General features: G+C 33.4%; 1 protein-coding gene across 1 annotated transcript; it reads left to right on the top strand.

The window, feature by feature from the left end:
• Window positions 1-1,043: 1,043 nt before the first annotated feature.
• Window positions 1,044-13,247, top strand: LOC132803422 (uncharacterized). Its single transcript, XM_060816423.1, has 5 exons — window positions 1,044-1,941; window positions 2,420-2,516; window positions 12,477-12,676; window positions 12,764-13,111; window positions 13,227-13,247. The coding sequence occupies exons 1-5, from the start codon at window positions 1,177-1,179 to the stop codon at window positions 13,245-13,247; spliced, it is 1,431 nt and encodes a 476-aa protein (XP_060672406.1). The 5' UTR covers window positions 1,044-1,176.
• Window positions 13,248-13,669: the final 422 nt, after the last annotated feature.

Raw genomic sequence — 13,669 nt, 5'->3', positions numbered from 1 at the left:
TAAAAATAATATCATTTATTTATATGAGATTTCAAATTTTAATTTTAATTTTAATAATAATTTTATTACTTATTATTAATTTAATTTATAGTACTATGTTTTTTTTTTTTTTAAGTGAAAGTTATCTTAAATTTAAAGTTGATAATAGTTAAAACAATAATCACAAAAATAGTATATTCAAAAACAAATAATAAAATTTAAAGCTAATTTCTTTAATAGATTGACATCAACCATTAAAAAATAACCGATGGTACATATGAAAATCAAAATTATCTACACATAAAAAGAGCCAAAAAAAAAAAAAAGTTTGCACAATCAAATTTCTTTCCTATATCTGCAATAATTACAAAAAAGATCTTTAAATCTTGATCTAGAAACCAAATGACAGCAACAATTCCAAAACGATAATCCCCATTAATGATTCCACCTCTTGTTCTTGTTCAAAAACCTGCAAGTAACCAAAAAAAAAAAAAAAAAAAAAATCTCCATTTCAGATAATCTAAATATATCAAACTTACCCAGTAAAATAATACTAAAAATTAAAGCATTATAAAAAAAACTAAAATAGATTAAATTAAAGTTTTACTAAATGTAATTCAAATTAAATATATCTATACGAAACCTAAATTATGAATAAAAAGTTATAAAACTAACAAAAAAAGCACAAATTCTACTAAAATTTTAAAAAAATTAAACTTATAAAAATACAATAAACCGTAAAGCCAATAATTCAATATTTCATATCAAAACCAATAAGAGCAGATTATAAATTAAACAAAAGATCTTTCTGACAGATGTTTTCGAAGCATTGTTATTTATATTGCCCAGTTTTTGGAAGAACTGAATTTCCCATTTCCTAAAACACAAATTTGAAGAACAGAGAGAGAAACATATCCCAGTTGTACGATGAGTGAACTGCAGAACATGATCTGTAAGGTGCTTCTCAAGGAAACCAGGAAGGAAAACCTATAGCCTGGAGATCACATCTACACATGTACAGGAGCCAATACAAAAAAACATGGTAACCTTCCTCTTCTTCAACATTTCTTTTGAATTCATGCCTGACAGTACTTTTGTGCTTCACAGTTGTTTTTTTTTTTTTTTTTAGCTTTCTTGTGAATGAGAATCTGAGTTCTTCACCACCATGAAATTTACTTGATAATTTTCCTGATATATATGACTTCAGGAATATGTTTGGATGATGAAAACGTGATCCACTTCACAGACGATCATCATAGTGAACGTCGCAAATGCGTAAACCGTGATCACTCAACTGTTCATGGTGTGGTCTGTTCCTCCATAGACTGTTTCCGTTCTGGTGCTGATCATCTCTATCACTTTGAATATGATGTTAATCCAGCCCTTATCCTCGCCAAACTCGTAGGAGGTACAACTCTTGCGCTTGCTGACGGACCTGACGTTGTGCTGGACCGTGCACTTAATTTCCTTACTAGCAATGACTCCAATAGCCACTACCGTTTCATAAACAAGGGTAAAGACTTTGCAATGTATTGTAAAACAGGCTTGGTAGTGATAGATAACATAAATTTCGGCAGACGTTGGCAAACTGCTTTATTTTTCTTTGCTGTTACTGTCACTTTCTTTCTTTCTCTGCAGCGACTCACAGCTGCTACGTTTACTGGTGTGGCAGCTTCATGGTTTAGCTTATACTGTATTTATAGATTTGGTTCTGATATCGGAGCCCGTCCTAATGTTATTGAAGTGGATGGAATAAAGAACTTTCCTGTTCTTGATGAGATATTATCTTCTGCTGCTTGTGGCTTCAGACCTTTTCAATCCTTAGTTGACCTGTTCATAGTATTGCTGATGGCTCGTTTCATTACTCAGTTGCTATCAAGTGTACTAATGTGGTCTGAGACTCCTCAAGGGGTCTGGATTCTAGCCTGGAACATATTTTTCTACTCAGCAATGTTACAAAGAGTAATATTTTCAGCATTATTATTATTATTATTATTATTTATGTAAAACAAAATAAATTGTTGGTAAATAAATTTAATGATACTTAAGTCTTGTTTGGTATAACTTTTGAAAAGCTACTTCTAGCTTTTAAAGCTAAAAAATTACTTATAAAATTTTTAGACAATTTTTTAAAAATATTTCAGACTTCCAAAGCTTCCATGAGCTTTTAACAAAAGCCAATAGAAAATAGATTTGTGGCAAGCACTTTTGGAAAAAGCAAAAACTATGTCAAATGAGGCCTTACTATAATTTTTTTTTTCTTTATCATATAAGTAATGTTTATGGTAAAATATGGAAGTGGACTACTAACAAAAGGGAACAATATACATTTCTTCAAAATAAAACACAAAAATTGAAGAACTATATATGATGAAATTTATTCTCTTTTTTATATATGAAATAAAATTACTTACTAAGACATTAGACGTCCAATATCCAGAGGTTGCTTTCGAACAAGATATATAAAAAGCAGCTTAAGCCTGGAGACCACATCTACACATGGAGGCGCTTCTCCTACAGAGCCCATGCCCACCATGGTGATGATCTTCTTTATCTCCATATTTCTTTCTTTTTATGTTAAAATTATGGTATATAACGTGGATTCTAATTTATGTGTATTGTTTCTTTACTACTGTGATTTTATTTTGACATCCAGTGTGAAGTTCCACATCGATTGGAAAGAAGAACGAAGCACTCCTTATAAGGGGATGTGGATACCTTTCCCTTGAGAGGTCCAAAGAAGACAATATCTCATGCGGGTGGTCTGTGTTGTTTCACCCAGAACCCAATTCTTTTAACTATGTATCATTATCTTTTATCTAACTCAACTTCTTAAACCATGTTTGGCTTGTGATAAAGTTTTAAGAAATCCGTTTGCTAAATTAGTTTCCACAGAATTATTATTTCCTTCTAATCTTTACTAGTGGTTGGAAATACTCAAAGGGAGGGTGACACTGCCATATTAAATAAATACGTCAAACTAATTTCCAATAAAATGTGAAAAAACACCTATATATTTTGATGAAACCACTTTCATCTCAATTTTTTCAAATTAATTTGTCACAAACCAAATAAGGCCTTAAGAATCTACTTTAGTTGTTTTAAGGTTATGGCTTAGTAAGTTGACAATCCTAAATTGTTAGTCTTATTAAATTCAGCGGACATCTAAAATTAGCATTACACCATACTTCGTAAAGAATTACATTCTTTTTGTTTGTTCTTTTTTCTTTTTATTTCATTAACTAGTTCTTATTTTTCATGTTTACGCAAGGTTGCTTCTTGTGATTTATATATAACAATTAAAAAAATTTGTTAGCGATCATTTGCTTTGCTGATATTTTCTATGTATGTTATGTCATATATAATGTATATAGCTCGGTTCAATACTACGCTCTGAATGGCATTTTTTGCCAATCTCGGTTGTAACATCTTCGTTTTATTTCTCTTTCCATTATTGAAAAGAAGAGAGTAAAAAAAAAAATTGTTTTATCTGTATATCTAATTTGAGTAATTGACTATTTCTTTTTCACTTGTGTCCATGATAGCATGAGAAACCTCTAATTTAGTGTAGGAATATTATGTAGTTTTGAACTCTATTGAATAGAAAATCTGCCTATTGTTTGGAGCATAGAATTGCTTTTAGAAAATTAATTAGGACTAGGTAATTAATTTAAATATACATGAGTATATATATTTGTACTTACATATATGCTTTGTCTTTTCCTTGAAGGAGCTATTTCCCTCCCCTCAATTGTAGGAAGTGCTTGAACAGAATCTGATGGAAATATTTGACAAGTTCTTTAATTAGAAACTAGAGTACTTAACCAAGTCTGGAAAAAAAAAACATCTGTTGTATATCTTTTCAATATCTCTATTAGTAGTTCAATAATATAAATACAATGATCGACATATATATATATATATATATATATACATCCAAACAACTTAAGCTTTTGGAAGAGTGACAATCAATTTAATTAACAGTATTTTAAGAAGGTTTTCACTTATACATTAGTTTAATCTCTTTCACTTTGTTACAAACAATGTTTATGATAGTATAAGAATTCTAATTCCTTCTCTTACAGTATAAAAATTGTACAGCATTCATGATCACATCAACATATACTAACTTTATAAAATTATACATGTCATGATGGATTGGCCACCATGGGGTTAGCTTATTCTATCTGCCATTCATGTGACTTGGCCAGGCATATATGTTGGTGACATTCATGGAAGCAGAGAGAAAGAAGTGATTGATACGGACCTAGGACGACCTGCTCCTAAACCCCGTATTATATTAGCCCGGATCTAATTATGTTCAAGTTCTAATGGTCACCTCAACCCCTAACCAACCTGTGATTAGAAACCTTGGTATATAATGAAGATGCCACAATAGGTGATGGAAGGCTTATTGATAAGTCAAACTAAAACACTCATTCACCAATGGTGTTTTCAGTGTTCAAAAGAACAAAGAGAATTCAATCTCACAAATAATTTTCTATATGAAATTCAAGCTTCCTTCTTATTGAAAAATAAGCCTTTAAATAGGCTACAAAGCCATGAAATAAAACCCTAAAAACAAAGGGAAAACCGGCCATACAAAGTAGTTTCCTATGGTGGCCGAAATTCTCACTCCTTTCCTAATCTAATTTGGATTAATTAATTCCTTTATTTTGAATTAGGAATTAATTAATTTACAATGAAAATAATAAAATAATAAATTTCCTAAACTTATTGTTCCAGAAAATAAATAAAAAGTAAAAAGTAATGGTAATTTCCTAAAACAAAAAATAGAATCAAATTAGGAAACTATAATACTGGTTTTTTGACTAAGTTGACTTTGACCAATCTTTGACCAAATTGAGCTCCAAAATAGCTTCAATATGCTTTTTAGGATGCCAAATAAGCTGAATATAAAATCCCACACGTTTCCCATGCTTGGAAGAGGAAGAAAAAGCCAACTCAGCAAAATACAGTAAAGCCAGCACAAAATACAGTAAAAAACAGGCCAAATTTGAAGATGTCCGTACAACCCCTTTTTGAATGCCTTTGAAGCTGGCTTAACTTGATTCCATATCCTCTTATACATATGTATTGAATCAATAAAGAGTTGGAACCATTTCATGCTGCCCGTTGTCCATATTTGCACAAAAACTGCTATCCGGGTCCGTATTGGCTTCCACCACTTGGATGCTTAGAATAGGCTTTGTATCTTCAAGTATGGACAAGCTCTATTGAGATTGATTACCTCCTATATAAATGCTCCTAGGTTGTCCTTAAATCTCTTAATTTGAGCTCTTGTGATTGGCCTAGTCTTCATCCGTGTCGGGTCAGCACCCCTGCGGGTTATCGGTTGAGCGGGCTCGGGCGAAATCATATCATTCCCCTCCTCTTGAAAAGGATTTGTCCTCAAATCAAGATCATCACCTGCAGCAAAAGGATTTAAATCAACAACATTAAATGCAGCACTAACACTATACTCACCTATTAAATTAAGTTTGTAGGTATTCTCATTGATCCTTTCCAAAACTTGAAAATATCTATCTCCTCGCGGCATAAGCTTGGATTTTCTTTGTTCGGGTATCCTCTCCTTTCTTGGTTGAAACCAAAACCAATCTCCTGGGTCAAATACTATCACAACAAATACTAGAAATATAAATTCATCAAACTTTTTAATATTAGCAAATAATCTTTCCCAAATTTTTAAATTTCCACTAACTAAAGCTTTTAACAATGAAGATAAAGTTCAATGCAACAAAAACATATTTAAATAAGTATCTTTAAAATTCATGACCAGCAATGATTTCTTACTCAAAATTACTTTATTAGCTTCACCAAAATTAAGATAAAATTTTTTATTTTTCCTTTCTTTTTCTTTCACACTCACGGATTCAATGGGTTTTACATCACTCTCGGCTTTTGCACCAAATTTCTCACTTTCGGGTTTAATATAATGTTTCCACTCAAACTGGGTTTTAGAAGACTTACCTTGGATAGCAAGCTCACATTTTTCCTCTTGAATGGATGGTGGAACCGTTGGTGCCATACTAGCCTTCTCTTTGAGCTTCTCGGCTTCCCTCCTTTTTTGGATTAGTAATTGATCTATATATACTTCCTTTGGAGTTTATGGCTCCAGCTTGACCTTCTTGCCTTTGAATCTAAAAACAATACATTTCTCTCGACCATAATGAGTAGCATCTTTATCAAGTTTCCATGGTCTACCTAATAGAGTATGTCCGGCATGCATGGGCACAACATCACACAAAACAACATCCACATATTTATCTATGTTAAATTCTACCTTGGCTTCTTTATTCACTTTTATTTCACCACTATCATTAAGCCATTGTAATCTATAAGGTTCTGGATTTTTAATAGAGGTTAAACCTAATTTATCAACTACAAGATTACTAATTACATTTGTAAAACTTCCACTATCAATAATCATACTACAAACCTTACCTTGAATTTCACATCGGGTGTGGAAGATGTTCTCTCTTTAAATTTCATCCTCATATTTGTATGCAGCCATCACTCGCCTAGAAACCAAACTTAATTCAACATGGGAAGCATTCAAAGTTTCGGGTTCATCCTCTAAGTACTCCTCCTCTTGCTTGGCATCATCCGCACTTTCCTCACTTTCCGATTCTAGCTCATCATTGCCTTTCAACACCATGATCCTTCCATTCGGGCATTGGCTTGCGATGTGTCCTCGTCCCTAGCACTTAAAACAAATTATTTCATGAGTTTTAGAAGGCTTAGGATCATATTTACCTTCACTTTTGTGTGCTTGGACAGCTTCGGTTCTAGTCTCTCTCCTTGGCCGATTTGAACTTTCTTCTCCCACTTTTGGCTTTAGGTTGTTTTCAAAGGTAGGATTGTTTCTCCAGCCACTTCGAATTGATGTTCTGCTGTTGGAAACTTCTCCAAACCGTGAGCCTACACCCCTTCTCTTAAATTGATGCTCCAATTTAATAGCCACATGCAACATCTCCTCCAATTCCACATATTGATGCAATTCTAGTTGGTTGGCTATCTCACGATTCAAACCACAAAGGAATCTTGCCATGGTTACTTCTCTATCCTCATTCATGTTTAACCTCATCATAAGTATCTCCATCTCCTTGTAATAATCCTCCACGGACATACTTCTTGAGATAGGGATTGAAGCCTTTGATGCAGCAACCTATAATAATGTGATGGCACGAACCGCTTCCTCATGGCTTCCTTCATTTGGAGCCATGTAGTGATCAAGTCATCACCAACTCTCCTTCGGGTATTTTTCTCATTAGTCCACCATTGGAGTGCATAATGGCCAAACTCCATTGCTGCCATCTTCACCTTCTTGGCCTCCGAATAATGATGACAATCGAAAATCATCTCCATTCTCTTTTTCCATTCCAAATATGCTTCCGGATCACTTTTACCCATGAATGGTAGGATGTTTACCTTGATGTTGCCAAGATCATCATCTTCATTCCTTGCTGGTCTCCCATGGATTAGCCTTTCTTGAGGTTCAACAATTTCATCAAATCCTTCATCCAAGTCATCTCCATAGTTACTTCCCCCGAATTCCTCTCTTAGTCACCCTCGGCCTCCTCGACCTCGACCTCCATCAGCATCTAACCTTATATTGGACATTACTTGGGATGTTTCTAACCTGTCCATCTTTTGATTTAAATGGTCAAATTGGGGATTTATCCGCTATAATTGCTCCAATATAGCCCTCATGTCCGTTTGCTCACCGCTCCCCGTAGCTCGGAAATCACCTTTAAATCCTACGGACTCCTCTTCATTAATTCTCAAAGGTGGATCTCCTCTCCTCACCCATGAATCTGCCATGTTAGTATAAATAATCCAAAATAAAATAAATTCTCACCAAAAGACACTCCCTCACGTGTTTCACTCAATCAAGGTCTAGACACTCGTGTTTTCACACTAGTTTCGGCTTTTACTCTCTTTTAAGCTCACACACTCTTGCCTTTTTTCACTCAATGAATTATCTCAAAGTTCTCAAAGTTCTAATTAAAACACTCTCAAGACAGCAATTAGATCACAAGTATATTTTAATTAAACTTATCAACAAAACAGTAAGCAAAAATAAACAAATATCGAACGGAATGAGAATACCTACTTTCGGTTTTTCTATGTAAAATAAAGCAAATTAATGAGAAAACTTTGGAATTTTGAAGAACTGGACCAGATGGTAATAGATTATGAGTTCAAGAATAAAATTCTAGAAAAATAAATTCAAATACGAACAAGAATCAAATTGAACAAAAATATAGAATAGTTGTTGGTTGTTGTTCTTTGTAATTCAAATTTTTGTATAAAATCTTTTAGCTAATTTTAATCCAAATAATTTAGCACTCAAACTCAAATATCCAGCAGCAAAAATAACTCTCCAGAAACTCCAAATATGGAATAAATAATCAACAAAGCAGCAGTTACAAGAAATTTCCAGCAACAAATTCAACACCAATTTTCAACAAACCGATATATATATATATATATTTTTATATTCGGCTTTCTTTTTTTTTTTTTTTTCACTCACTGAATATCGAACACAACTGCACTAGCAAGAATAAACAACAAATTTTCAATTCCAACTCCAAAAATTCACCAAACCCGTGACCTCCAAAAAAACACAAATGTTCAGTTTTTTTTTTTTTTCAAACATTGCTGCAAACTCTTTTTTTTTTTTTTTTTGAATAGTTGAATGCAAATATTTGAGACTAAAACAGTAAAGAAAAATAAAAAATAACCAAATTAAAAGAACAATGATGAAAGACAACCAACAAACTAAGAAACAAAAATACGATAAAACTAGGAGACCTAATTCAACTAGGAATGATTTTTTTTTTTAAAAAAAAAATGCAGAACGTGTATGGGATGGATGCTAAAATTGCAGAATAACACAAAAAAACAAATAAAGCAAATAAATATAGATCAAACCTGAACAAAATTTGGCTCTGATACCAAATGATACGAACCTAGGACGACCTGCTCCTAAACCCGTATTATATTAGCCTGGATCTAATTATGTTCAAGTTCTAATGGTCACCTCAACCCCTAACCAACTTGTGATTAGAAACCTTGGTATATAATGAAGACGCCACAATAGGTGATGGAAGGCCTATTGATAAGTCAAACTAAAACAGTCATTCACCAATGGTGTTTTAGGTGTTCAAAAGAACAAAGAGAATTCAATCTCACAAATAATTTTCTGTATAAAATTCAAGCTTCCTTCTTATTGAAAAATAAGCCTTTAAATAGGCTACAAAGCCATGAAATAAAACCCTAAAAACAAAGGGAAAACCGGCCATACAAAGTAGTTTCCTATGGTGGCCGAAATTCTCACTCCTTTCCTAATCTAATTTGGATTAATTAATTCCTTTATTTTGAATTAGGAATTAATTAATTTACAATAAAAATAATAAAATAATAAATTTCCTAAACTTATTGTTCCAGAAAATAAATAAATAAAAACTAAAAAGTAATGGTAATTTCCTAAAACAAAAAAGTAGAATCAAATTAGGAAACAATAATACTAGCTTTTTGACAAAGTTGACTTTGACTAATCTTTGACCAAATTGAGCTCCAAATCAGCTTCAATATGCTTTTTAGGATGCCAAATAAGCATAATATGAAGTCCCACACGTTGCCCATGCTTGGAAGAGGAAGAAAAAGCCAACTCAACAAAATACAATAAAGCCAGCACAAAATACAGTAAAAAACAGGCCAAATTTGAAGCTGTCCGTACAACCCCTTTTTGAATGCCTTTGATGCTGGCTTGAATTGATTCCACATCCTCTTAGACATATGTATTGAATCCATAAATAGTTGGAACCATTTCATGCTGCCCGTTGTCCATATTTGCACCAAAACTGCTACCTGGGTCTGTATTCGCTTCCACCACTTGGATGCTTAGAATAGGCTTTGTATCTTCAAGTATGGACAAGCACTATTGAGATTGATTACCCCCTATATAAATACTCCCAGGTTGTCCTTAAATCTCTTAATTTGAGCTCTTGTGATTGGCCTAGTCTTCATCCATGTCGGGTCAACACCCTAGCGAGTTATTGGTTAAGCGGGCTCGGGCAGAATCACATCAATGATCCACCTCGATCATGGAGGAGACCCTTATTTACCCTGCTGCACCACCAGTAATAAAGCAGAGAGAACTCATGTGGCTTATTGCAGTCTACAAGATTTTTGTAATGGTGATGAGCTCTATCTCTATAAATATGGGGTTAGTCTTGCTTTCTTTTTAGCCAAAACTCGAGGAGGGACCTATGCCCTTGGCTCCGCCGATCCTCCTTGATCTGTCTTGTACCATGCCTGCCAAAGGCTTCAAGGCTATGATGCATACAACCTTATCAACAACAACTGTGAAGGAAGTATTAACACTGGCAGGAGTGGGCAAATAGCATCTTTCTTTGGTGTGTTTTGTGCTGTCATCATTGTCATACTTACATTCCTGACTCGCAATCTTATTCATGTGGCTGCTACGCTTTATTTCATCTACTCTATGTTTAGATTTGTTGTTGATGCTACATATTGACCGAAAGCTTATCAAGTTGGACTTGATATAGTGCAACTTGGATACGTCATGGTCGACATTTTCGGCTAGAGCCTCAATTCACATCTCTTGAAGGCAAGAAATTACTATTCTGAAAGAGAATCAAAGCAAGAAAAATCGTGGATTAATTTATGATTTATGTAGGATTTATATGGACTTATTGGTTGAGTTTTAATTTTTAATGATTGATACTTGGTGTTTTGGATGTTAAGCATATAAACTTAAAATTTTTGTTGTGATTTAATATGCAAGTATTTATTCTGAACTAGCTATGGCTTTTCTTAGGCTCATCTTAAACTACTATTATATTTTTAATAGAATTTCAAATTTTTATTTCCGAATGGTAATGAATCTAAGGATAAAATCATACGTTCTGAAATTTCAACATCTTGTTCGATCATACATTTCCTTATATATCTAAGGCTTAGTTTGGTAATGATTTTGATGGTTCTAGAATAATAATAAAAGAATTTTTTGCCACTTAGGTGTTTGCTTGTTGAACAAATATTTGGTTGTTAAGTATTTTATTTTAAGATTGAGATTTGAACCAAAAAATAAAAAATAAAAAAAATCATATATTATATATTATTTTTTGATATAAAAGTATCATAATATAACTACATAAAAATTATTGTATTTTTGTAAAAATAAATAAATAAATAAATAAATAACTTATATACATTATTTCCATTTTAATAATTATAAAATTACAACAATTAAATTTTATAAATTATTACACATTTATTTGTAACATTTACGCGTTGCAACACTTTTATCCCACTGTAAGAACAGAGACAGATAGAGAGTAACGTATCCCACTGTAAGATGATTTTTGGTTATTCAAAGCAAATTAAATAAACACGTACACTCATAATTTTGAGGACTAGAAAACTCCTCGCAATACGATTGATATACATATGCTGCCCTCGTTGACTAATTTGATGGAGATAAGTGACACTGACTTGCCGACATGGGTAGCATCTTTTCCCTTATTATTTGCTGTCATAATTATTTGTTTAAAAGCATAGAAATATGGACTTACCCTTCTGTCAACCAATCCAATCCTTTCTGCGTTACAGTCCAAACCCTGTAATGTCAGGGTATTCAACATTGGCATTGCATCTCTAGTGTGGTTGAATTCAATTTCCCATTTCCTAAAACACAAATTTGAGGAGCAGAGAGAGAAACATTTCCCAGTTGTAAGAGGAGTGAACTGCGGAACAAGATCAGGACAGTGCTTACAGAAATCTGTTGGCGTGAGTCCCTCAATTAGCCAGTTATGGAAATTTAAGATTTAGGAATCCCTTGAGTACTCAAAGGTCAAACATGATCGTAGCCGTAAATATTAACAGACAAAGAATAGCTTCCAAATATAGCTTCTTTTTTTTTTTATCTCTATGTCTTGTACTCAGTTTATGGAATTGTAAGGTGAGAAATATGTTAAAAAATAAGATAATAATTATTATAATAATACGTTTTTGCATATTATCCAACAAAATATAGTTACGTTTGACATCGAGAGGGAAAACCTGCAGCCTGGAGATCATATCTACACATGGACACGAGCCAATACAAAAGACCATGGTAACCTTCCTCTTCTTCTCCTCTTCGTTTCAATTCATGCATGGCTGTACTTTTTTGCTTCGCAGTCTTTTTTTTTTTTTTTCTTTTTTTCTTTCTTATGAATGAGAATCTGAGTTCTTCACCGCCATAAAATTTAGTTAATAATTTTCCTAATATATGACTTCAGGAATATTTTTGGATAAAAAAAAGGTGATCCACTTCACGCAAGGTCGACGAGTAGCAGGGCCAGACGATCATCATAATACATATCCAAATTGCTGTGACCATGATCAATCAAGTTTTCATGGTGCGGTCTCTTCCTGCATAGATTGTTTCCTTTCTTGAGGAGATCATCTGTATCTCATTGAATATGGTGTTAATCCTCACCAAACTCGCAGGACTGCAACTCTTGCGCCTTCTGATACAGCTGAAGTTGTGCAGAACCGTGCATCTAGTTTCCTACTAATTAATAGCAGTGACTCGAGTAGCCACTATTGTTCCATAAACAATGGCAAAGACTTTGCAGTGTGTTGCAAAACAAGCTTGCCAGTAATAGATAACATAAATTTCAGAAGAAGTTGGCAAGCTGCAGCATTTTTCTTGGCTGTTTCTATCACTTTCTTTCTTCTTCTGCAGCAAAGCACAGCTGCAACTTTTACTGGTGTGGCAGCTACACGTTCTGGGTTATACTGTATTTATGGTTTTCGTTCTCACATCGGAGCCCGTCTTAATGTTATTAAAGTGGATCAAGTACAGACATTGCCTGATGTTGATGATAAGAACTTTTCTTCTGCTGCGTCTGGCTTCAGACCTATTCAATCCTTAATTGACCTGTTCATAGTATTGCTGATGACTCATGTCAATTTTCAGTTGCTATTAACAGTACGAATGTGGTCTGAGCCTCTTCAACTGCTGTCCGAGACACCTCGAGTGGTCTGGATTCTAGCATGTATCATACTTTTCTACCTGGCAAAACTACAAAAGGTAATATTTTCAGCATTATTATTATTATTATTATTTATGTAGAAACAAAGCAAATATTCGGTAAATAAATTTAGTGATATTTAAGTCCTTAAATTTAGTGATACTTTAAATCCAGTTTGGCAATGCTTGTAAGTAGCTACTTCTGACTTTTAAAGCTCAACAATTGCTTCTAAAAATATTTGGATAATATTTTCAAAATATTCCATACCTCAAGGCTTCTAAGAGCTTTTAAAAGCCAATAAAAATAAATTTTTAGCAAGCACTTTTGGAGAAGCAAAAACTATACCAAATGAGAGCTTATTATAAGTGTTTTTTTTTTTTTTTTAAATTATTATTATTATTATTATTTTATATCTTATAATGTAACACCCCGTCCCGAACCATGTCGGAATTTTTGCACGTTGACCGAGGTTGACCGTTGATCGTTGACCGAAGGGATCAAAAGTTGACTTTTTGATCCGATTGGAATTCTAGGTTGACTGAGGTACCGTTACAAAGTACACGTTGGCACGAGTTCGTAGACTGGTAGCACGTTGAAAACGGAGCTACGGTTTGAAA

This window comes from Ziziphus jujuba, chromosome 4 (genome assembly GCF_031755915.1).
Source record: "Ziziphus jujuba cultivar Dongzao chromosome 4, ASM3175591v1".
Lineage (NCBI taxonomy): Eukaryota > Viridiplantae > Streptophyta > Magnoliopsida > Rosales > Rhamnaceae > Ziziphus > Ziziphus jujuba.
Note: the sequence above shows the minus strand (reverse complement) of the source record. Positions and strands in the feature narration are given on the sequence as shown.

What these genes read in the sequence shown, in the direction of transcription:
- LOC132803422 (XM_060816423.1), top strand. Translation starts at nt 1,177, where the DNA reads ATGACTTCAGGAATATGTTTGGATGATGAAAACGTGATCCACTTCACA. An exon ending in ACTCAGCAATGTTACAAAGA is followed by an intron (nt 1,942 to 2,419) that starts GTAATATTTTCA and finishes TCCAATATCCAG; the next exon opens with AGGTTGCTTTCGAACAAGAT. An exon ending in ACCTGGCAAAACTACAAAAG is followed by an intron (nt 13,112 to 13,226) that starts GTAATATTTTCA and finishes CTTTAAATCCAG; the next exon opens with TTTGGCAATGCTTGTAAGTA.